We start from the raw sequence: 26,164 nt of genomic DNA on the forward strand, positions 1-26,164 counted from the left end.
CCTTACGACACTATCTGTGAGACGGTCGGACAAATAGAAATTACTTGATGTCGTAAATGATATCTATTTGGATAGAGCTTGCTCTGGTAAAAAATATTTCAAACAAAACTTTTGGATATTATTTAGCTGATTTAACAAAATAATTTATTTTTAAACTCTTTTGTTATTCGTACATAAAAAGAAAAACAAAGGTGAAAAACACGAATCACTTTATATGCAAGAAAGGGGGTAATATTTATATACAACTTTAAATTTACAAAGACCACAAATAGTTTGACTGCAAAACACAAACAAAAATAAATACTAAAAAAAATTGACCTCTGGGAAATTACAGAACAAAGGGATAAGCATATTTCTAGTGAAATATACCGACCTCAAGAAATGATGTATATGAACACAAGTGAAAAATAAATAAAGAAAAGAGTGGGACATACCGATTGGAGTCTTATCAGCACTACCTGTCTGAACATCATCTCCTACCTCTGCTACAAATGGCAGATCTACATTGTGCATGTCCTGTGCGCTGAGATCAACATCTTCGGAATGTAAACTATCCACATCACTTTTGTTATCTATTTCTAATTCACTAACTACGTCTTCTTTCTCTACAGCACTACTATTAATGACACTAGGTTCTACACCATCATCCTCCATGTTAGAACTACATAAACCTGATACACTACTTGGTTGTCCTTCTTCTTCCTCAAAGGGATTACAAGGTGAATGTCTTTGATGGATTATTGAGATATCGGTGGTACTTTCAAGCTTTGGTTGAGATTCTGGAATTCCGTTTGTAGATACGGACTGTTCATTTTCTTTTATGGTATCAAAAGCTTTTTCTGAAACTGAATTAATTTCATCTTCTTTTTCTTCTTTAGCATTCGGTGGCATTTCTTCGAATCGGGAACGAAGCTCGTTAGTGAAAAACGCACTCCTTGCAGCTTGTGTATCAAAACGTGATATCAAACTTTGTACACTAGACGGGAATCTTTCAATACGTTTCGATTTTTCTTCTTGAATTTTATCAACAGATGCATCACTATCAAGAATTTCTGAAATTTTAAGAGAAGAAATATTAGGACTTAAACTCGTTATGCTAGAGGTTAAAGAACCCTCCTCATCGGGGCATACTTCACAACAATGTTCCCCGTTTTCCGTTTCATATTGATTCCCTGGGGTAAGTTGTGCAGCACATCTTGCACATTTAAAACATACTCGGTGGAAAAGTTTTGATCCAATTTTTAAACGCTCTGCCAAGAATACGGGAAGTTTACATGTATTACAGTTATCTGTCAGACGAAGCGATGATGCAGACCTATCTTGTGTCATATTAAACTCTCTGGAAAATATCTGGAAAAGAAATCGCAAGATCAGCTCACTATTAACCTCATCAAATTTCAAATACTTAGGTAGACGTGATGGAAATGACAGATGTACTTAATAAAACGTGGGGTGCCGCTTACCGTCCAAGATACGCCAAGTTGTACCGATTGAGAAGTTCTAGTTTATATAATAATAAGTACACACATATATTACCCTTAGGGGGTAACAGTATATCTAGAGCAAAAAGTATGGCTAGCTTACAAGAGTGGGAACTGGCGCTGGTGTTGAAAACAAAACCACAAGCGCCATCTAGCATTTGGCGTTTCTTGGCATTTTGTCAGTGTAATAACAAAGCAAAACTAGCGTAATTATTGTAAAAGGCAAAATTAGTATAGTAATAAGAGTCTGATCTCAGTTTCTGACATAAACATAATCATGAAGCTTTTGAAAATTCCGAGAAACTTGAACGCTAGATGGCGTTGTGTTTTTTCTTTTGTCGACACCAGCTCCGGTATTCACTCTTTGATCTTGAGGTGAAAGAAGAAATAGGGAAAAAACTGCTTTTTAGGCTATAATTCTTTAAATAGAAATATTACAGTTTTTATACAATTATAAACGAACTATTTGCAAATACAATTAAATAATTCTTTACATACAAACATTGACAAAAATTAAAAAAGCTCTTAGTTATTCCAAAACCACACGATGTTTTCAGTTGTTAAATATACAGTTGACATCCATTTCATGTTATATAACAAGGAACATCAATATCCTAAACCTTAAGGAGAATACACAAAAAATTGGGTTAACATGTAATTCAAGATGGTGAACTCCTAGTAAAACGAGGTTACAAATGTTTATATAGAAGTTGGAATGGCTCTATCAAAGCCAAACTGTCCTAAATCTACCCCAAAATTCAAATTAAATTCAACTAAAGTTTCGTGACCAAGAAAATTCCACAGAGAAGAAGAAACACTGATACAATACATAATTAAAGATAGGATAAAGATCCTCCAGAGCCACTAATGGAATAAGGCGTCGACAACATAGTCAAAGTTTTAAATATTGGGTGTTTTTAATAGATGCAGGTAGCAAGCCCGTGGCCCAGCCTTGTGGCAGCTTGGATTGAACTCCTTGCCCTGTATTACCGAACAGAGGTCAATCCACTGCACTACTACGGGATTAGCACATACTTGGCCGTAGAAAAATTTTGACTTTCCGAGTTGATGCTTTTTCTCTTCCTTTCCGATATCCATTCTGTTTATTACAAGCTCCCGTTATATCGAAACTTGGTCGCTTTGATAGAGTCAAATGAGCGAATTCTCCAATGGGACTAGCCACCACCAAGAGCTGCTGAGAATATGTGGTTTGACATTGAAATTTGATAATTTCTTAAACCACTTTGGCCTGTCAGAAAGAAAAAGATCACTAAATGGGGTTTTTAAAGGCAAAATGAAAATACTGAAGTATTTTATTTTCAAATGAAGTCATCAGTTTTTTCACTTACCTTTAAAAGCCCCATTTTTATCGTTTTCTTTCTTTTTGAAATTGGATTGAAAAGACTAACAGATGCTGCGCCCCGTGTATTGGCAAGGTTTTCAATCATAGCGGGAACCACAACAGGGTACTCCCAAAGCTACCAAATTACTCAAATGATACTTCCTTTGAGTGTATTTTTAGCGTTTTCCTAGCAGGTGTGCAAGAACATTTTTAGGGACTACCCTTTCCTGAACTTCAAAAAGAATTCCCTGCCCGGATTCATCGACAAAACAAAATTCACGCTTTCCAATGATGAAAATTTCATTAAAACTGAATATCTCTATCTTCAGCACAAAACGGGACAAGTCAAATGGTCTTTCTTAGATTTTTGGAAAGTAGGAGTCGGCTTTTAGACTTCCCTTGCTTATTCGGATATCTTTTCCTAGTTTTGCCAAGATCACCGAATCAATTCTAAATAGTTTGGCCATATAAGCTAAAAAAAAAAAATATATATATAATGGATGAGATAGGGCGATACTTTAAGGCTTCAAATTCCCTGAAGCATCAAATTTTCGGGTTATTCGTCTTTATTATTTTATTATTATTTTGAAATTTTTCAAGTCAATTTGCGTTTTAAGGTCAAATTGCATCATGCTTCTTCCAGCAAGGTAAATCTTTAGATATTCCTCTACTCAGCTCTAAAAACAATACATATGTCAATAACTGTTCAGCATTTCCAGAGGAATTGACTACCTCCAGTCCATAAGCGCAAGCTTCAGGGAAAGAGCTAAAGATCAGAAGGGCTGCCAGTATGCTGATTCACAAATTGTAACTATGATTTCGATTAGTCTTGATAGCAAAATGTTATTCTAAAAACTAACTTATGGGAATTTCTAAAAATAATCTGAAACCTCCTGAAAAAGTTCTTTTCGGATTGAAACGAAAACGGCACACCACTAGAATCGACATTGCCGAAAACCCTATAAAGAAAACTTACAGTCGCCACCATGAACAACAACAACAAAATCTATTTATTATTATTTTTCTTTACTATGACTTGGCTTATCTAGGAGCCAAGTTTTTTTTTCCTTTGGGGTTTTGTTTGCCTTACACTTTAATACTTTGATATCCAGGGCAAATTTATGGGGCAAATGACTTTGAAAGATCTTCCGGTTAAAGTGCTAACTCACGGATGAACTTGTAATGTGTTTTTGCTTAGCATGTAAACTCTGATTAAAAAATTAATTCTTGTCAGGTGTAGAGAATGAGTTTGCTTTTTGGTAACTAGCATTCAGGAAGCATTAGCGCCGAGGAGGCTGGTGCAAGCTCTTTTCTAGGGGTATCAAACCTGAAATGGCCTAAACATAGCCATTCAAAAATATAAAACATCCTCTAATGTATTTCATCAACGATCACTTAACTAAAATAAGTCTTTTAATTTAGATAAATAAACCTAGGAATGTAAAAATTCAGTTTAAAACCGCCACGGTTCAGCTCATTAAATGATATCCATTTTGGAGCCTCAATTGGGGCTCCTTGTGCGTTTGCTTTGATTAAAAGTGGACTTTAAAATAACTGTTCAGCATTTACAGAGGAATTAACTACCTCCAGCTCATAAGCGCAAGCTTCAGGGAAAGAGCTAAAGATCAGAAGGGCTACAATATAAAAATGCTACTTATGACGACAAAGCCTCTAAGAAAACACATTCAACTGATACTTTTCTTTTAGAAGGCACACTACTACTAAAGGCTTTAATAGCAAATTATTGCAGCACCAAGCCACCTGGGACCAATAAAGCTGCAGAAGCCCCCCCTCCTCTAATCTAATCCAAAGCTTCACTCTTTACCCCTTTCGTGAAATTCCAATTTCCTTCAAGGGCATTCTCAAAATCCTTCAAACCCAATTCAGGAATGCATTGTTTTTCGATTAGCCCCAGTTGGATCGCCAAGAAGAAAACCGTTTGGCTATCTATAGCCCTCCATCGTAACGCCTGGCCTAGCCACCTTAAGGGGATTAAATAATTACAGGATCACCCTATCTCGTCCATTAAAAAAACTGACAAAACTATTTAGAATTAATTGAGTGGTCTTCCATATCTTGTAGAGCTTGGACAAGAGATTTGAGTAAACGACCAAAAACTGAATGATGACACCTAGTTTCGCATGAACCTTAAAAACCATCGACCCTGTCCCGTGTTGGGTAGGAGATCGAGACATTCAGTTTTAATGAAACTTATACCATTAGAAAGCGCAAAATTTGTTTTTTCGATTAAAAGGCATAGAAATTTCTTTTTAAATTCACGAAAGTGCAGTCCCTAAAAAACGTTGCAGCATAACTGCTAAGAAAACGCTAAAAATCAGCTCAAAAGGGATGCCATTTGAAGACTTCGGCAGCTTTGAGAGTTCATCTTGGAGCTACCCACTCTGGTTAAAAACCTTTCCCGACAAAGAGGACACAAAATTTCCCCGTCCTTTGAATCGTATTTCATAGTCCAACTCCAGATTCTCAATAGCTCTCGAAGGTGGCTAGTCCTCTACGAAAATTTGCTGATGAAACCTTTGTCTTTGAGACTGTCAACCGACGCTGAGGCTTGCAAAATTATTTCAAGATACTGAATCCCCTTATATTTATTTAAATTACAACCTTAGAAATTGAGTTCGAACCGCACTTTCCGGATCCGATTAAATTCATGATGAGCGCTGCCACTTCAGAAAAATGAGAAGTTGGCAGGTTTGCTGGAATCAGAACTTGAAATATTAACGACATAAATTTTACTAATTAAGTTCCACAAGCATAACAGTAAAATGCAACTGTTTCTTGTGGCTTGAGCTGTCTCTCACCACAATCTACCATGTTTTCATTGTAAATCAAGTCAAACGCAGCAATGAAGAGTAGATACTTCACAATTTTACTATTTATTGATATCCATAGTTTATCTCGCTCGATACTATTAGTACAGTACAAAAAGCTTGTTTTGCGGTTTACAAAGAACGACCTGGAGAGAGTTAATTATACAGTAAAAGGAAAAATTCCAGATAGTCTCAGTGGGAGTGTTAAGCAGGAGCACCTCTTTCCTGCATAACACCACTTGCTTACCCCTATATATTGCTAAAAGAACATCCTGGCCAATTAATTTTATTTTAAAACCCATGGGAAGTTTACAAGTCTTTCTGGAAAATAGAAATTCCTTGTTTTCCACGACAAACTCACAGGCTGATCGAAAACTAAACATCCAAGTCGTGAAGAGGGGGGGGGGTGTATAAAACCACCACTGAACCAAATGGTCAGGCATGGAGCTGGCGTGTATTAAGTGAGAAGTTGTTTCTAAAAAGAAGATGTTGAGCAAAAACTGGCCATAACAGAAATTTTGCATATTTAAAGTAACGGACATGAGAAAACCACACAAATTGAGTTAAACAGGGTGGGGGGGGAAGCCACTAATCATAAAATTATAGGTCTATATGAAAGTCAAATACAGAAGCCTTAAGTTTCATTAAGAATACAAAATGTTACTGTTAAGTACGAAGTATTAGTTTCAAAACTGAAAACACATTTATCTTGCTTGAGAAAATGGATATCAACAAACCAGGCCAACGTGTAAAATTAACAGTCCAAAACCAAAACAATATTAGAAGGGTAAATCATCTACATCTACATCAGCATCTACCATCACCGCATGCAAAGACCTAACTACACACTGACCTGGTTTAGCAAAAAATCTCTGATTTATATGTACCAATCATCTCCAAGCTTTCATCCTAAACAAAATAAAGATTTAAGTAAAGCGTGAAATAGCAAGGACCACAGGCATTAAATATGTTTTTAGAGGGATAAGCAGTACCACCAAGCTTTTTCCAAGATTTTGGAAGCATTTGACTTCTTTTCTCGAAGAACTATTAAGACTAAAATTGTGTCAAGATAAAATTTATAGATAAATAAAACACTATAAACACAGCAAACATCTAATACCCCTGCCTCCCACAAAGCTTCATGGCCGGAACATAAGGAGAAAAAAAGAGACAAAAGCAAAAAGGGAAAAAAAACACACAACAAAAAGGAGGTCATCCACAGATCGAAAATACTTTTACAATCTTTTTAAAGGCACCAAACGAGGGACACTTTCAAACCAACTGAGGTAAAGTACCCCAGGCAGACGGACAAGCAGTCAGGGGGTTACAAAAAAAAAAAATAAAGAAACACAATAGAATTTTGTATGTGCATCTTTGTCATTTTCTTACGGTCCAAACAAAAATTTCGAGAGGGGGAGGAAACTGGGTATCACCTCCCCATGGGATACAGCCCTGGTCACGGTACTTGAACAACCAAACATTACAAGTTCATTTTAACTTTATAAATTACAATAATATTTAAAACAACAAATGTTTAGTTTAATTACGGTACATTCTTATCTGAAGGACGTTCAATACAATGAATGTCATTTTGCGAGTTCCAATGTCAGTTGATAGTCTGAAGGGAAAGGGCTCATTAGCAGAATTTCTCAACACCACAAAGAGCTTCCAAGGCAGTTTTGGGAAAAAAACGAGGGGATCTTAAACACGTCAACAGTTCGAAAAGCTAGGGAGAGACTACTTTTTAGAACCAAGAAGCCTATAATCTCCTATCAATTGTCAAGCAAAAAAATGACTATTTGATGTACATACATCATAAAGAATATGCATCCTGTGTCGGCAAAGATTTCAATCAAGATAGTCAACAGAACAGGAACTTCCAAAGCTGTCAAATTATTCAATGATGCTTCTATTGAGCTGATTTTTAATGTTTTCCAAGCAGGTATACTAGAATATGGTTAGGGACTGTCCTTTTCTGAATTTTAACAGCAAAATCCTGCTCCGTTCAATCAAAAAGGATAAATTGAGGCTTTTTAATGATGTATCTCAACCTACCTTCCGTACATAAAACAGAAGTTAAACGGTTTTTCTAGGATTACCAGGAAAGTAGACACCGGCTTTAGTTTTCTAATTTTTTTTTTCAATCTCTTATTGAAGGCTTTACAAGTTATGGCAAGACCGCCCAACCAGTTCTGAATACTTTTGCCAGACAAACTAAATAATTATAGAATGGACGAGATAGAGTGATCCTATATGGTATCAAACGGCCTTAAAAAAATGTTCATTCAGGCTTGTTCTACGTTTGACACAAGTCAGATGCATTCTCTTTGAAATGGGTTCATCTTTATTCCACAAATGTTAAGTACTATTTCCTTGGAATATACAAATTAAAGGCAAAAACTTTCGAAAAAAAACAAGTTAGAGGTTAAAGCTGCAAACATAGAAATTTACCTTTAACTCCCTAAATTTCTCGCGAGGAACTAATTTACTCCCATACCGTAGGCGATACTGACTGTTCGCATCTGTCTTTCCTCCAGATCTTCCCTCGCGAAAAGATCTAATACTTAATCTTGAAGCAGCTGATTGGAGAAACACGTTAGTTCTCGAAATTCGAAGACTTGCTGATCTAATAAGGGATTGACTTTTCCTAAGTGTACCACTCAATGAAAGCAGATTCCTAGATGATCTCAAAGCAATCTGTTTGTCAAGATTAGGACTACCCCTTCTTAACGGAGGTAGGGTAGAAGGACATATTTCATCTAATGAAGAAGGCGCTGTTAAGGGGTCAGTAGTTCCTCTCTGCGGCAATATAGCTCTTCGTTGTTGATATGGTCTGGATGCATCGTCAACTGGCTCAATTTGCTTTCCAGCACAGTTAAACAAACTTGATATTGTCATTATTTGACTAGTTTAATAAACACAAAAAACAACTTTATTTCTCTTCTGATTTGTTGTTTTTTGAAAGATCAACTGACTTCAACTTTTGACGAGCTACGTATTTTTTCCGAGGGGTTGCCCACTTTCAGAAATCATACACATCAGGTGGAACGTGCCAAGTATAGCGGAACTGTGCCAAGCGTGACGGAACTGTTATGGCACATGTGGCGTTCAAGGATGTAAACCGTGTAATGGAAAGTGGGGAGCCCCTTGATTTTTCTTTTAGAAAAAGGAATGACATTTAAGCTAAAATGTCACGCTTTTTGTGTATTTTTTAAATCAATTTTGGCATATTTTATTCAATATATTTCAGGCATTCTCATCCTGTCTACGACCTTAATTCAAGGAATAAATAAATCCCTGCAGTCACGTAATAGGTAAAACATATTAAAGGATATTTGTAAGCACAATGAATAATTTTGTAAAAAAAACAACTCGTCTTTTACTTCCTACAAATAATAGAATATTCGGATTATCTAAGTTGTTTTACCTAGGGCTGTGTAAATATTTGGTAAAAACAGACCAAACAAGAATAACCACACAATGGTATTGTGCTTTTTATTCTCAAAATAAAGCAGACATTACAGAATGGTAATGTACCCAAACATCAACACGTACTTTTGAAATATAAATTTTACATGTTACCTCAGAATTGTTTTCTAAATTTTGATATCAATTTAGATTGGATCTAAGACTTTCAGCCATTGACTATCACATCCTTAAATTTTTAATAATTAAATTTAATTTTTCATAAATTTAAATTTTGATACATAAGTTTTAAATGCTATCTCAAAATTGTTTTCTAAATCTTGATTTCAATTTGGATTGGATCTAAGACTTTCAGCCATTGACTATCAAATCCTTAAATTTTTAATAATTTTATTTAATTTTTAATAAATTTAAATTTTGATACATAAATTTTAAATGTTATTGTAAGATTGTTTTCTAAATCTTGATATTAGTTTAGATTGGATTTAAGACTTTCAGCCATTGACTATAAAATCCTTAAATTTTTAATAGTTTAATTTAATTTTTAATAAATTTAAATTTTGATACATAAATTTTAAATGTTATCTCAAAATTGTTTTCAAAAGTTTGATATAAATTTAGATTGGATTTAAGACTTTCAGCCATTGACTATAAAATCCTTAAATTTTAATAGTTTAATTTAATTTTTAATAAATTTAAACTTTGATACATAAACTTTAAATGTTATCTCAAAATCGTTTTCTAAATTTTGATATCAATTTAGATTGGATCTAAGACTTTCAGCCATTGACTTTCAAATCCTTAAAATTTTTCAAAACAGCTCAATTATAGATTAAAGATCAGTGAATAAATGGATCGAGAAGGAAATTTCAGGCTAAACTCAACCCTGAAGCAAAAAAGGGCCAATTATATCCAATTCATTTATCTAGAAATCTCTTATGACTGAAATGACGTTGGTCTAAAAATTATTCTTCATATCGATTGTATATCCATATCAATGGTTCCAGCAATAGCTGCCACCTAGTAAAAACCGAAACACGACCCAAAGTAACCAAAAACTTAAATCGCATAAAAAAACTATTTGGCAGGAAAATTGCCATTTTGTAGCCGATTCACAAATTGAAACTAAGATTTCGATTAGTCTTGGTAGCAAAATGTTATTTTCAAAACTAACTTACAGGAATTTCTAAAAATAATCTAAAACCCCCTAGAAAAAGGTCTTTTCGGATTGAAATGAAAAGAACACACCATTAGAATCGAGATTGCCGAAAACCCCATAAAGAAAAATTAGGCGCCACCTTGAACAGCAAAAACAAAATCTATTTATTATTTTTCTTTACTATAACTTGGCTTATCTGGGAACCAATTTTTTTTCCTTTGAGTTTTTTTTTGCCTTACACTTTAATAATTTGATATCCAGGGCAAATTTATGGGGCAAGTGAATTTGAAAGATCTTCCGGTTAAAGTGCTAACTCATGGAGGAAGTTGTATTGTGTTTTTGCTTAGCAAGTAAAATCTGATTGAAAAATTAATTCTTGTCATCTGTAGAGAATGAGTTTGCTTTTTGGTAACTAGTATTCAGGAAGCATTAGCGTCAAGGAGCCTAGCGCAAGCTCTTTTCTAGGGGTATCACAGCTGAAATGGCCTAAACATAGCCATTTAAAAATATAAAACATGTTTTAACATATTTCACCAACAAATTGAAATAAGTCTTTTAATTTAGGTAAATAAACCTAGGAACGTAAAAATTCAGTTAAAAACCGCCACGATTCAGCTCCTTAAATGATACCTATTTTGGAGCCTCAATTGAGGTTCCTTGTGTGTTTACTTTGATTAAAAGTGGTCTTTAAAATGGGCCCAAAATTTTATTAGCCGCAATTTGTAAAATAAGAAAATCTACTCAAGAGATCTTCACTTTAATAGCTAAAATGCGAAACCCCTTTTCCATAATTTCAAAAGTGAAAGAAAGTTGTTTTTTGTAATAACTCTAGGCAATATTGGTTCTAAGCCACGAATTGTGCTTTATGTCAAGATAAAATAGCACTAAAACAATAACACTTTCACCGCTACTTCACAACAAGTTTCTTATTCAACTTTCACAGAGTCTCACTAGTACACATGTTAAAAGAATAATTTGAACTAATAAATATTTGCAACTTTTCAAACAAGTTTCAATTTCCATAAGGGCAAGGCTCGTATGAAGCCGATCCCAAGAATACTAATTTATCTTATAAGTCTTTTCAGCAAGATTATCATGTCGTCATCCGCTCTCAAAAGAGTCTTGGAAACCATCAGCAATGGCGTAATTGGAAACTTCCTTTTCTAAAGCGAACATTCAACAAATGCCTCATGGATACAGACTGAGTCATACTTACTGACATAAACAATCTTATCATTCGATAAAAAATAAATTCCAATAAAATTATTTAGGATTGTCGTAAGATTCTCCTGTGGCGTAAAACTCTCCTAGAATTAGATAATGCAGAATAAGCATTGATTGTGCGGCGGGATTATCTTAAGGGAGAGCATATAATAAAGGGGGAGGTCAAACTTTCCTAGGTTCACATTCCGCAGATGAGTTGAGTACCCTAGATAAAAAATATGGCAAAATGAATAAACTTTAGGGGCTTTGAGATTGCGGAGTACAAAATAAATTTGAAAATTAATGTTCAGAAGACTACCTCGCTTAGACTAGAAAAAATGAAGTTGAAGAGGTGATGTTGGATAACGAAAAGATTAATCAAGTAGATAGGTTCCCTTTCTTGGGTAGCACTATTGCTAAAGATGGTTGATGAAGTGAAGATGTATAAAGCAGAATAGCCAAGGCCCAGGGTGTTTTTAACTGTTGATAAAATTTCGGAAGAATACGAAAATAAATCTGCGAACCAAGATTATAATATTAGAGGCTACAGTGGTCAGGTATGGTTCAAGCGTGGATATGGTTCAAGCATGAAACGTGGGTGATATGGAAGATGGAGGAAGATTTGTCAGATACTTTCCAGAGAAATTGTCAACAGGTAATTTTGAGCACCAGTTTAACTGGCCGTATATCAAACAATAAGCTGCACGAAAAATGTGGTTCCGTACCATTTTCGAGGGCTGTAATGAGAGACACCTCGAGATGGTTAGAACATGTTTTGCGAAGATCGGCCTTTAGGGCCATCTATCTTGGACCAAACGAAAAGCGGGCCTTCTCCGAGTCAGGTGGAGAGATTTTAAGGAGATTGGAACTTCTTGGGAGGAGATTAACAGGGACAATTTGAATAGATAGGTAAGGAGAAGCTTGCACAGCTATATCGGCTTCAGGCAGCTTGGCAGAGAAATGGGTTGTTGGCAGTGGTAGTAGCAGTCGTAGGCAATTTCGAGAGCATCGCTTATCCAATTCTATTTCGGCCAAGTTGAGTATGGGAGCAGGTCCGACTAAACTATCGCAAGCGAAACGAGCTACTATCGCGGAGAGATTGCATATTTCTATTACAAACAAACTATAAATAAACTCGATGCCTCGTTCAATTCGGGATACAGTTCAACCGAACAAAGAATGTTGGCTTTTTATTTCGACACCAGTAGACACCATTCGCTTGTTATGATCGTAGTTTAAGTCGTCGTTAAGACTGACAACTTTCTTTTGGTAACTAGTTCGGCCAATCAAAGACAGAAGCTAACAAAACATGTACGTTTGATATTCATCTTCACAAACCAATTCCAGACCAAAGCGTAAATCATTCTAAATCAGCACTAATGATCTCATTGTCTCCAGCTATCGTCTTTTTTATTTCTTTCTGTTTACGGCTAACTTATTCTGTTATCAAATGATTTGTCCATTGTTAGATGATAACCTAAAAACCAAACCTACGGTCGACAAGAACAGATCTAACACTAATCAGATCCGCTGAAATCTAATTAGAACTAAAAAAAATCCATTACTTTTCTGGATCGAAGAATGATTTGATCAGTTAATGAGTGTGTTGCAAATGTCAAATGGATAGTCCCTACATATAAGTTCAGTTGAAACCAAGTTTTTTTCAACTGAAAATAAGAAGCAACACTAAAACCTACAATGGACAGAAATTAACTCGTATATGAGGAGGGCTGTCCCTTCCTCTACCCATTTGGCAAACCCTTCAAGTGAGCCCTCTCCCAAACTTCTAGGACAGTTGGTTCGATTCAACCGCCCCGGGAAAAAGTAATAAATAAATTAAAACGCATCCGTGATCTTTCTTCTGGCAAAAAAATACAAAATTCTATATTTTTGCTGATAGGAGCTCGAAACCTCTACTACAGTAGGGTTCTTTAATATCTAAATTTGGTTGTGTCATTTTTGACTTCTTGAGTAGGGGAGAGTCGGGTAAGACGGACCGGGGGGCAAGACGGACCTTTTGTCATTGCTCGACTTGAGCGTCACCTTTTTATCACTTGTAGAGCTAGAAACAACGGCCATCTAGTGGCAAGTTTCGGAGCGAAGTCTGAGAGTTGAAGCCAATCTTGTCTTCGAGAAAAATATTTTTATTCGTTTTCACATTCTCGAAACCGGCTTTTGAGGTAAATGTTTTTCTTTTCTGGTGTTTCTAATGTTCTGTTTTATACTGTGGTAATTTTTCTTACAGATATGGAGGTCTAGGAGAGTGTGTGAGACATTAATTTTTTTCATTGCAGCGCCATCTTATGTTATAATTTTTAACTATTCCGAAAAAGCAGGTTCAGGGTAAGATGGACCACAGAGACAGCGGGTAAGACGGACCGGTCCGTCTTGCCCCCTATCATCTGGGATCTTTTTCGAAGTTATTATTTTTTACGTATTTTGTGAATATTGTCTTGCATTTATTGTTCCCGCAGGTCAATTAGAAATATATTAAGCTGTCTCTCTTTTGCAGAATGGGAAAGTATACTAGGAAAACCACCCGCGGTCTCCACGACCAGGACTTACTGAGAGCAGCTGCTATGCGAGTTAAATCTGGTTCGCCGCTTCGCAAAGTTTCGAAAGAGGTTGGTTTGCCACGAAGCACAGTGCGAAGAGCAGTTGCAAAACTCGACGCAGCAGAAGATCCCCAATCAGTGGAGTTGGCAACTACCTTCAACTTTAAAAGTGTGTTCTCAGCAAACGAAGAGATACTTCTGAAGGACTATATGATCACGGCACAGCACATGCATCATGGACTTACGAAAAAGGAAGCAGGTCAGCTTGCATATGAATATGCCCAGGCCAAAGGGAAGAATATGCCGAAGAACTGGACTGAAAATAAGTGTGCAGGAAAAGACTGGATGAATAGCTTTATGAGTCGTGTTGGGCTTTCCCTAAGGTCCTCCGAAGCGACAAGCCTTGCCAGAGCCACCAGCTTCAACAGGACGAATGTCAGCGAATTCTTCAATAATTTAGAAGAGCTGCTTATAAAGCACAAGTATCCGCCGAATAGAATATATAATCTTGACGAGACTGGAGTAACCACCGTTCACAAGACACCAAAGGTGGTTGCAGAAAAGGGATCAAAGCAAGTTGGACGCATTACTTCGGCTGAGCGAGGGACGCTGGTAACAGTCGTAGGGTGTATCAACGCAGCTGGCCAGTCGATAGCCCCTTTCTTTGTCTTTCCACGAGTGAACTGGCTTCAAAGTTTTCTCAATGGCACGCCCCCTGGAAGCACAGGAAAATGCCAGCCGTCTGGATGGATGACAGCCGAAATCTTCCCGGATATGATACGCCATCTGATCTCCCAAACCAGTTGCTCGCCCACAAATCGACTTCTGCTGATTATGGATAACCATGATTCGCACGTCTCATTGAGCGTGGTTAATCTTTGCAGAGAAAACGGCATTGACGTCTTAACGCTTCCGCCACATTGCAGTCACAAGCTGCAGCCTCTTGATGTTGCTGTTTATGGGCCATTCAAGCGATACTACAATGAAGCAGCTAACTCGTGGATGATTTCGAACCCAAACAGGAGGATTACCATTTATGAAATCGGAATATTCGTTGGAATCGCTTTTCCAAGAGCTTTCGTCATGGAAAACGTACTAAGCGGGTTCCAAAAAACAGGAATATACCCTTTCAGTAGGAACGTTTTCCAAGATCACGACTTTCTCAGCGCCTTTGTGACAGACCGACCAGCACCAGAGACGTCTCCCATGACAGGCCAGTCTGCAGTTCCATCAACCAGCCCTGGCGACGAGAGCTTGAATAACGACGTGCTGCCAACTACCAGTAGCTCAGTGATTTCTGCGACTATGCCAGTGACTCCAGAATCGGTTCGTCCTCACCCTAAGGCGAGTTTCTATGCAAGAGACGGAAAAACGCCTAGGAAAAGAACAAAGTCCAAAATTCTGACGAACACACCTGAAAAAAACAGACTGGAAGAAGAATTTGAGTTGAAAAGAAAAACATCAGAAAAGAAAGCTCAAAGAAAACGGCCTGAAAAGAGAAACCTCTCCAAACAGCCTGGGAACGGGGAAGACAGCTTCGATGAACATATCGCGCTGGATGATGAAAGTGATGACAGCTTGCATTTGGATGGATCAGAGGAGGAGGAGTTTCTTGATGGAACCGAACCAAAAAGTGGGGATTTCTTGGTTGTGAAAGTGCCGACCAAGAAGAGCTTCAGGAATTATGTTGGAGTTGTGTGTGATTGTGAATCTGATGGTTTCCAAGTTCAGTTTTGGAAGCGATTAGCTCCATCGAGCAAATTCACGGCAACTGAAGAGATGAGCTTCGTGCGAAAAGAAGAGGTCATCATGAAGCTGCCAAAACCGACCCCTTCGGGCGGAACGACGAGACAGTCGGCTCAGTTCGTTTTTCACGTAGATTTGGCCTCGTACAGTGTTTAAATATAGTTATTTGCTAACTTTTTACTTTTTTACTTACTACTAGTATTTTAAGTATTCGAAATAAAATTGTTTAGAGACAATCAATCTTTTTGAGCAACTGGGTCCGTCTTGCCCAAAGGGCTGGTCCGTCTTATCCTATGGGGTGGGCAAGATGGACCTTTTGACCAACTTCAGTTTTTTTTATCTGGGCCCGGAAATACGGCTGATTTATGTGTGAAGAAGGTTTCTTTACGTAACTCAATGTTTTGGGGACAAGTTAGACACCTTTCGTCAGTCGTTGCTTGTTTCCAACCTCTTCCGCAGACGAAAAACCAAAATGGGGTCCGTCTTACCCGACTCTCCCCTACTTGACTTCTTTGGGGTGTTTCCCTCCTTTTTCGAAAATCTGGCAAAGTTCCTTAAGCTCGAGCTTTTGATAGGTAACGTTAAACTTAATAAATTTCATATATTTGAAATCAGCATAAAAGCCAATTCTTTTGATGCACTGATTGTAGTCAGAATCCTTTTTTAAGAATTTTGGTTACTACTGGGTCAAGTCACTCCTTACTTACATCTAGTTACGACGAAAATGTTTAATTAAAAAATCCTTCCTTAAATCTGATGAAAACCTACGGTTAAAGGGAAAAGCCTTTTTTTGAAAGTTGTTGTTTTTGTTAAAGCAATACACAAAACTCAAATCTAAGAGACTATAAAACAGACGTGAAAATGGAGAAAACTCTACTTAGGATACATTTTGAGTTACTTGATACGTAACGGATTGCATAGCTTTATTACAAGCAATTTATCTGCTAATTATTTGACTTCTTCTTCAAGAGAAGTTGGCAAAGTTTCTAATTACCATAAGCCACCTTGCAGCTAATTGGGAGAAAATACCGACTAATTGGCAATCAAAACAAGCTTTAACAATAAATAACCAAAAAGATATGCCACCAGATGACGGTTTAAAGTATAACTTGTAGATTTTGAATAATGCGTATAATAAGCTAAAAGTTTCAACATATCATAGTTATTAGCAATCTCTACTAGCATTCTTTCTCTATCTCTCTCATTTTTTTTCTTTCTTGGCAAAGTTAGCCGATCGGCAAAAAAAGAGCCTTTAAATGTCATTTCCTTCGTTAAAACAAATTTTCGAGAGAAGCTAAAGCGAATATTTATTAGTGATTCAAAACGTAATGTACTAATCATGTGGTGAAAATAGAAGGTTTGGTAAATCCTTTGGTTTGGAGGTCAACACAATCCATACTTTGGTTATAGTTCTTGACGGTGGCTGGCTGTGCGATAAATATACCTTTACGAGCAATGCTTCAATACCGTTTGGCCTGGAACTTGATCTCAATAGCATCAAAGCTGGTTGTGACACATAGAGCACGCTTTTCCTTTTCCAGAGCCTTAGCAACCCCCTTAAGCAATTTTCACGGACTATTCCAGTTACCATGAAACCAAGGCGATAAAACTGGTAGTCTCTTTAACAATCAAATCATGAATATCGTCATCAGAGAAATAGCAGAAGATCTTATACTCAGATATATTTATCAAGTGAGCAAATTTATCGGAGGAATCTCATGGTGCGAACAAGGGATTGGCAATGTACAATTTTTTTTTTTGCTGTGGGGCTAGGAAGATCATAACTATCAGAATCAGGAACAGCAAACACCACACGAATCTCAATCGTGCCGGCAACATCAAATGGCAAATTTCAGACTACATCAGGTTCTGCAGCCTCATCGTTTCCCTCCTTTTTGTAACTCCCATCAGAAACGTCAGGAGGGATTATAATCATGTCAGCAGAGTCCTCGCCGCCGCCAGACATCTCTTCTAATATGAAGCAGCTTCCTGAATGTTTCAAATTTGGTTCGGGTCTCATCCATAAAGATAATGTTTTTTTAGCTCATATCAACCAATACTTGTTCCTACCCATTGTCCAATTGGAAACACTCTCTATAATCCTACATCCTAATGAACTGGCTTTGCCAAGGACTCTAGTTTAGACAGTATTAGTTGAAACCATAGCTATGCCTTAGCTTAGAAGGAGTCAAATTTCTTAAAATTTCCAGTTTTACTAAAATCAAGAAATTATACTTACCCTTGATAATTCTAAACTGTTTAGACACTGTTCTCAACTACGGAAAACTCCTGGGCGTGTCAGCTACAAAAATATGAGCTAAAAAAAATCTAAGTCAAACTGTTCCTAATTAGGAACAATGGGAGCTAATGGGTTAAAGGGACTTGATACCTTAGCGGATAACCCTATCTCGTCCAATGTAAATGTTTTTTAGTTTTTATGACCAAACTATTTAGAATTGACAGGGCGGTCATGCCATAACTAGAAAAGCGAGGATAAAATATTCGAATAAATGGTAGAAAACCAAGAGCCGACACGTAATTACCTCAAAATCTTAGAAAAAGCAATATACTTCTCCTGTTCTGTGGTGGAGACACAGTTTTAATCAAAAGTACATCATGGAAGTGTGAATTTAGTTTTTTTTCGATTAAGCAGAGCATAATTTTTTTTTTATGTTCAGGAAGGAGCAGCCTCTAAAGTCGTTGTAACATACTTGCATAGAAAAGACTAAAAATCAGCTCAAAAGAGGTATCACTTGATTAATTAGGCAGCTTCGAGAGTTCTCAGTGGTGCTACCCGTTTTGGTCAAAAATTTGACAACACAGGGGACGTAGAATTTCATGGTCTGTTCAACCACATCTCATCCTCAAAACAAAGATTCTCAATAGCTCAAGATGGATGCTTGTCAACTGGAAGAATTTGCTAATGAGCCCTGTGTATTTGAGACAATTGGTCAATGCCCTTAAAATTATTTTAAGGCATCAATTCCCCTTCAGTATTACAGAGTGGGCAATACCTTTAGGTGCATCTTATACTCTGATACCTAAAAAAGAAATTATGTAATATTAAACAATCAAATTGTTTTTTAGAAATTTCCCAATCTTAAAGATTTCTTTTGGACAACCTTTAGAAAGAGCTAAAAAATCTTAAACTGACAATATAAATTTTAGAACGTTTTTTGTCCGCAAAAATTCAGACATTAACAATTTCTTGTTAGGACGTATGATGCCATATATTATCGCCTATCTTTGGCTGTTTCTTCACCCACGTTTCTACTTTTTAAAAATTGGCAACGCTACTACCAAAATCTGCAATAATGTATGTGGAGGAATTTTTCATAACAAATTGAATTCCCGACGTTTCCTAGTTTATAAGATATACGTAGTTGTGCAAGTTGCCACTTAACCAATTCAAATAATCAGATTTCAGTTTCAATGTCCTTGGTACTTAAAGACACACGCACACACACACATATATATATATATATATATATATATATATATATATATATATATACTAGCTGGTGGGTGGCGCTTCGCGCCACCCCAACACCTAGTTGGTGGGGGCGCTTCGCGCCCCCCCCCCGCGCGCGTAAGTCGTTACGCGCCATATAAGTTACGCGCCATTGTAGTTGTGTCCCTATGGCCACCTGCGAATATATATATATATATATATATATATATATATATATATATATATATATATATATATATATATATATATATATATATATATGTGTGTGTGTTTTTAACTACGTAAAACTTGCGAATATACAACATTCTTTGCTGTCCCATTGTCTGTGCATATAAATAGATTGTCAGGTTTACCGACTCTTGAACATGCAAAATATAATGGTCCATAGGGAAAAAATCCGTATTCAGATCTATACCTCATGATTCTAATGATAGCCCTTGAGCTTTATTGATGGTGATTGCTAATCGACCATTCCCTGTGTCGCCGTCGTCATTTATATATCCCCCTGTGCCCCCCGGCGTCCCCGTTGTAGTTGTGTCCCTGTGTCCCGGTCGTCATTTATATTCCCTGTGTCCCGGTCGTCATTTGTGTCCCGGTGTCCCAGTCTGTGATTTCTCTTTGAGTTTCCCGGGCGTCATTTATATTCCTTGTGTTCCGGTGTCCCGGTCGTCATTTGTGTCCCGGTGTCCCGGTCTGTATATACATTCGTTTTTGAATTTGTCTTTTTTTTTAGTTTTTAGTTTTTTACCTTTTTTTTAGTTTTTTTTAGTTATACCTCATGATTCTAATGATTGCCCTTGAGCTTTGTTGATGGTGATTGCTAATCGAACATTCCCTGTGTCCCCGTCGTCATTTATATATCCCCCTGTGCCCCCGGCGTCCCCGTTGTAGTTGTGTCCCTGTGTCCCGGTCGTCATTTATATTCCCTGTGTCCCGGTCGTCATTTGTATCCCGGTGTCCCGGTCTGTATATACATTCGTTTTTGAAATGGTATATGATAAAATAAATTTTTGTATTTTTCCCCTTTTTTTCTTTTTAGTTTTTTTTTTTTATTTTTATTTTTTTAGTTTTGTTTTTCTCCTTTATTTTTCCTTTTTTTTCCTTTTTTTATTTTTTTTTCTTTTTTAGTTTTTTTAGTTTTTTTAGTTTTTTAACTTTTTTAGTTTTTTTTATTAGTTTTTAGTTTTTTTTTCTTTTTAGTTTTTTTTGTAGTTTTTACCTTTTTTTTTTGGTTTTTTCAGTTTTTTTTTTTTACTTATGTCCTGGTCGTCATTTATACTCCCTGTGTCCCGGTCGTCATTTGTGTCCCGGTGCTTTGTTGATGGTGATTGCTAATCGAACATTCCTTGTGTCCTGGTCGCTTTCTCTTTGATTGTCCCGGTCGTCATTTATATTCCCTATGTGCCGGTGTCCCGGTCGTCATTTGTGTCCCGATGTCCCGGTCTGTAATTTCGTCAGTCGACGCACAAACATGATGTCACTCGACAGAAACACACACACACAGACAACTTATTTATATATATATATATATACATATATATATACTAGCTGTTGGGGTGGCGCTTCGCGCCACCCCAACACCTAGTTGGTGGGGCGCTTCGCGCCCCCCCCAAGCCCCCCCGCGCGCGTAAGTCGTTACGCGCCATATTAGTTACGCGCCATTGTAGTTGTGTCCCTGTGTCCCACCTGTGAATAGAGATAGATATAAATATATGTTTTTAACTACGTAAAACATGCGAATATACAACATTCTTCGCTGTCCCATTGTCTGTGCATATAAATAGATTGCCAGGTTTACTGACTCTTGAACATGCAACATATAATTGTCCATGGGAAAAACAATCCGTATTCGGATCTATACCTCATTATTCTAATGATGTGTCCCTGTGTCCCGGTCGTCATTTATATTCCCTGTGTCCCGGTCGTCATTTGTGTCCCGGTGTCCCAGTTTGTAATTTCTCTTTGAGTGTCCCGGTCGTCATTTATATTCCCTGTGTCCCGGTGTCCGGGTCGTCATTTGTGTCCCGGTGTCCGGGTCGTCATTTGTGTCCCGGTGTCCCGGTCTGTAATTTCTATTCGAACAATCCCTGTGTCCCGGTCGTCATTTATATATCCCGCCTGTGCCCCCGGCGTCCCCGTTGTAGTTGTGTCCCTGTGTCCTGGTCGTCATTTATATTCCATGTGTCCCGGTCGTGATTTGTGTCCGGGTGTCCCAGTCTGTAATTTCTCTTTGAGGTTCCCGGTCGTCACTTATATTCCCTCTGTCTCGGTCGTCATTTGTGTCCCGGTCTGTAATTTCTCTTTGAGTGTTTTTTCTTTTTAGTTTTTTTTTAGTTTTTTACCTTTTTTCTTTTTTCAGTTTTCTTTTTCTTCTTTATTTTTCAGCGTCACTATGAAGTACATATCGACGAACCTTTGTTTTTTTAACTTAAATCTGGTAGGCATTGATGACCTTATCCAAGTCAAAATCCCAAACCCAATCATCATCGCTATCATTTTCAGTTTTGATATGTTTTGACCCTCGCTGTCCAGGTGGATTTTCATCTAACTGCGCGGTTTTGCGTTCTTTAGCCGCAAGCCTGTTTTCTTGCTGTTCTTGTGATTCCTCGGAACGCTTTCTTTTCTTACTTTCTCTATCAGCAGCAAGTTTTTGGGCATAATCTCTTTGAGCAGCTTCCTCGGCTGTTGCCATTGTAGGTTCTTCAGTCATTTTACAATTAAACATTTTTCCGTGAACAAATGTCTTAAATACCGTTAATGACGTCACCGTCAAAGCAAAAATGACGACAACTAATTTCATGACGTCAGTCAACACAGAAACATGACGTCACCTCACCTGATCCACAGACAGACACACAGACAGACAACTTATTTTTATATATATAGATATATATATATATATATATATATATATATATATATATATATATATATATATATATATATATATATATATATATATATAGTCTACAGGGTTTTACCATCTTTGTCAAAATAACGATTCGATATGGACTATTTGCGAATTGCCATCCACAAAAATTAGCTTATCAGATTAATTTTAGAAATTTTGATTTTAAACCATATATGGTAACAAATATAAAAAATAAAGTAAAAAATATAAAGTAAAGATAAAAAAAGGATAAAGATCCTCCAGAGCCGTTGCACAGGGGCGCAAAGGGCGCCAAATCGAAGTCTGAGTTCGATTTGTGTTCTTTTACAGAGACTAGCACCAAGCTTGTCGCCAGATACAGAAACTGGAAGTTTGGAAATAATAATATAAAAGGCAAGCACAGGGTAAGTAGCCTATATCAAAAGGCAAGAGTATAGCAGAAGGTAAGAGTGGGTGGAAATGTGTGAAATTCAGGAGAGCGGGAAGATAACAGATAAAAAGCTTCAGATTATAGAAAACTAGAAAGTTTTGGAATGCTCAAATAGAAATAGAATATTTTAATAGGTTTGAAAAGAGGAAAAGCATACCCAAGCAAAATTTCACCAGGCTAATAATAATGGCGAAGAAGAATTAGCAAGGTGAATAATTTTCATGTTGAGCGCTTTCCGCATAGCGTGATAATCCAAACCAAGGCCGTATCCGGTATTTTTATTCGGGGGGGGGGGGGGGGTTCTTGATTTTATATATATATATATATATATATATATATATATATATATATATATATATATATATATATATATATATATATATATATATATATATATATATATATATATATATATATATATATATATATATATATATATATATATATATATATATTATCTGGTTGGCTTTATGCTTCGGGCCATTTGCTTGTTTTGTTTTGTTATTTATATTAATAAACCCATCTTTCTCTCTCTATGCAGCTACGCATCGAGTTCCGATGTCTCAAAAAGCTTTTTTGATACAAAAAAAACGCCTTTTGGTTAATAAAGGGTATATATTCATATATCGTGGATATATGAGGTCGATTAACATTGGATGCGTCCGAAGACATTTACAACATGTCCCTTCCCCGTTTCTCATACATTGCTCTTGAACAGGAACATTTTAACAAGAAATGACAAAGGTTTAATGTGGTACTGTACACGCTACTTTTCTTTCCCCTATCCTTTTTTAAAATTGACAGTCCTGAGCAAAGAAGCCCTAAGGTACAGTAAGCTCCATTATAACACTTTATAGTCAGAAGTGAATCTTTTAAGCCTTAGTCCCCCATCCCCCAGGGTAAGGATTCAATAGATATAAACTTCAAGGTAACGGGGAAAACCCTTCTGACAGGGTCGTATCCAGGATTTTTTTTTTCGGAGGGGTTTAAAAAATAACTTTAAAAAACTCATTAGTAAATTTTCATATTCATTTTTGTTACGTTTTTCGACGAGTTGGACAAACATTTCGGGGGTGGGAAGGGGGTTCGAACCCCGTAAACCCAGACGCTTGGATACGGCCTTGCCTTTTGAGTATTTTTTTGATCTTAGCATCTTCCACGAATGCAAAGACGAGCCTATAAATACTATCAGTCCTAAAGAATAGACTGAATGTTCATAGGCCTGGCTTAGAATGCGGCGTTAACGTAGTTATACAATTCGCGTGGATGGAGAATGAGTCTCCCGCAATATTTGATATTGCGGGGCTCCTCCGGCTCCTCTGGGCCAACGGAAGAGCTGCAAACAACTTAACAAGCTTCACCGTATCTTTGAAAAAGAAAAACATTTCTCCGATTATCTCACTATGATTTAAGGACTATGGCCGAAGATAATCGCACGTGGAGTTCCACAGTGCCACTGACTCAAGATCATCCAACCAGGAGTTCCGCCGTGGAGTTAAACAAAGGTGTAAAGGCCATTTACTTCATTTTTTTCACTAATATTGGTAAAAATATTTGCTTCTACACCGCGTCACCCTCTAAACATGATTTTACTTCGTATATTGGGCCACTTGGCTTTAAGTCATGTTCCCAAAGCTGGTATCGTTAATAGCCATATTAAAGAAAGGAACTGTGCGGTAATATCTTTTACTACAAGAGAAGTTCTCGAAGTCTAAACATAAACATCCGAAATTTCCTGATGTTTACCTCGTTCTTTAAAGTGTAGAGTGGAATAACCAAACATATTTAACACTAAAAATCCAATCAAGAACTTTACCATCTTTAATTTTTTCTTCTAGATGGCTCTGTCATTCTTTTTAATAATTATCCTTTATTATTTCATTAATACTTTAAAAATGTGAAGGCCGACATTGCCATGCTAGTTAATTCTTATGTGCATTTGGAAAATTTTTAAGAGGGGGGGGGGGGGTATCAGAAATTTCGTCTGAGAAGTGGAGGAAGGGAACTAGACTTTCCTTGAAATTTTCATTTTTAAGCTTCAGCATAATAAATTTCCCTGAATAGGATTCTTTCAGACCAATGGGGAGAGGATAGATCTACCCCCAGAGTATGCAGATACAAATAATAATCGTCCTTCATTTCCTCATGGTGGGAACTGGTTGTATGATAAATTATTAAAAACATACTACAGCATTCAGAATTCAAATTAAGACTTTCGAATTTATTGAATTGATTTTCAGACAGCAGAAATAATTTTGAGAATATTTGACTTATGAATATTTAAATATCTAACTTATGGTTGATTCAGACACATGGGAAAACCGACGAGAAAAAAACATCGGTACGATGAGAAAAACCTCCTTTCCAAGCATTTTCCTTTTTTCTTGCTAAACACAAAAAAATGACTCGTTTCGTATAAAATTGTTGATTCTGAATAAGAACCACCGAATCTCGAACTTCCGCTTCGTGAAAAATTGACATGCTTTCCACTTTCAAAATGCTTTTTCATTTCTGCTCAACGACACACGAAAAAACAATCGGTGCCATTGGGAAATTCCAAAAATTCCTAGTCCTAAAATCGATCAACACAATGGGAAAAATCGATCGTTTATCCCAATTTGTCTGAACGACCTATTACCCTATTTACACTATTATTGATAAATGTGGATCTTGCAATGCAAACCATGAAACTTATAAATTACAGTTTTATACAGGCAAAATTTGTAGATAGTAAATATTAACTAATTGATAACCATCCTATTTATCTGTGTCAATTACACCATTATTGATAACCATACTTGCATATCAGCAAGTACAATTTTTTCCGCAGTTGAAAAGTAGCCAAGTCTCAGCTTCCAAAAGGAAGCCACCGTTCTAGCAGACAGACAGGCAGCCACCAGTTTCAAATCGAAGTTGGACTAAAGTCAAAATGTGCGACGGTTACTAACCCTGAGATTACTGATCAAAGAGTTAGTCCTCCAACACTCCTCCAGTTAGTCGCCAACTTTTGTTGGCCAAGCTGACAAAGGGTTGCTTGCCCTGAAACTTCAAGTTGCCTAGGCAACGTGAATCTAGTTTAGTTGTAGATGCATACAAGAATTGTTTGAAGCGTAAGAAACATGCAATATCAGATTCCAGTGTGACATTTTTTGTTTCTTTTCTTTTTTTAAGAGAATGCTTTTGCCAGGGTGTTGTCAGTTATTCTTTAAACTTCTTCCCCCGAATATGGAAACAGAAGCCTGTTTCTACCCAATTTATTGAAAAAAAATCAACAAATTCGTTTCTTTTATTGCAATATATGCCAGTTACACGTAGCTTCTAAGTACAGAAGACGGAAAGCAATGAAAATGAACTAAAATTAGAATGCAACTGTGTACGGGAGATGTTCAAACATACGTAACATGGCAAGAAAATCAACGCTACCAGAGTAATCTCAGAACGCCAAGTGTACCAAAAAGATTCGGCACTTGGCAAAATTTACACAACGCTTAGTACATCCCACCTACTTTAAGCAATTCCTGAAAGTCAGCACCCTCTTGGATAAGGACACTAGAAATCAAGCTTTTTAGAAAGCTACAAATACAAGAAAGTTTAGAATAATGTTAAGGTCGAAGGAGCCCCCCACTTTCCAC

At 36.8% G+C, this 26,164-nt stretch overlaps 1 protein-coding gene across 6 annotated transcripts in view; it reads right to left on the reverse strand.

The window, feature by feature from the left end:
- Positions 1-288: 288 nt before the first annotated feature.
- The window catches only part of LOC136025900 (F-actin-monooxygenase mical1-like), a 93,356-nt gene continuing 67,480 nt past the window's right edge, over positions 289-26,164 (reverse strand). For 2 of the 6 annotated variants that reach the window (XM_065701959.1, XM_065701960.1), the window contains exon 5: positions 289-1,350. In XM_065701959.1, coding sequence (XP_065558031.1) covers positions 304-1,350 — 1,047 coding nt within the window. In that variant the 3' untranslated portion in view covers positions 289-303. Of the gene's footprint in view, positions 1,351-8,102; positions 8,557-11,063; positions 11,495-26,164 lie in introns of those variants that run through there. The other 4 variants (XM_065701957.1, XM_065701956.1, XM_065701955.1 and 1 more) reach the window with 4 other exon arrangements.

This window comes from Artemia franciscana, chromosome 4, assembly GCF_032884065.1.
Source record: "Artemia franciscana chromosome 4, ASM3288406v1, whole genome shotgun sequence".
Lineage (NCBI taxonomy): Eukaryota > Metazoa > Arthropoda > Branchiopoda > Anostraca > Artemiidae > Artemia > Artemia franciscana.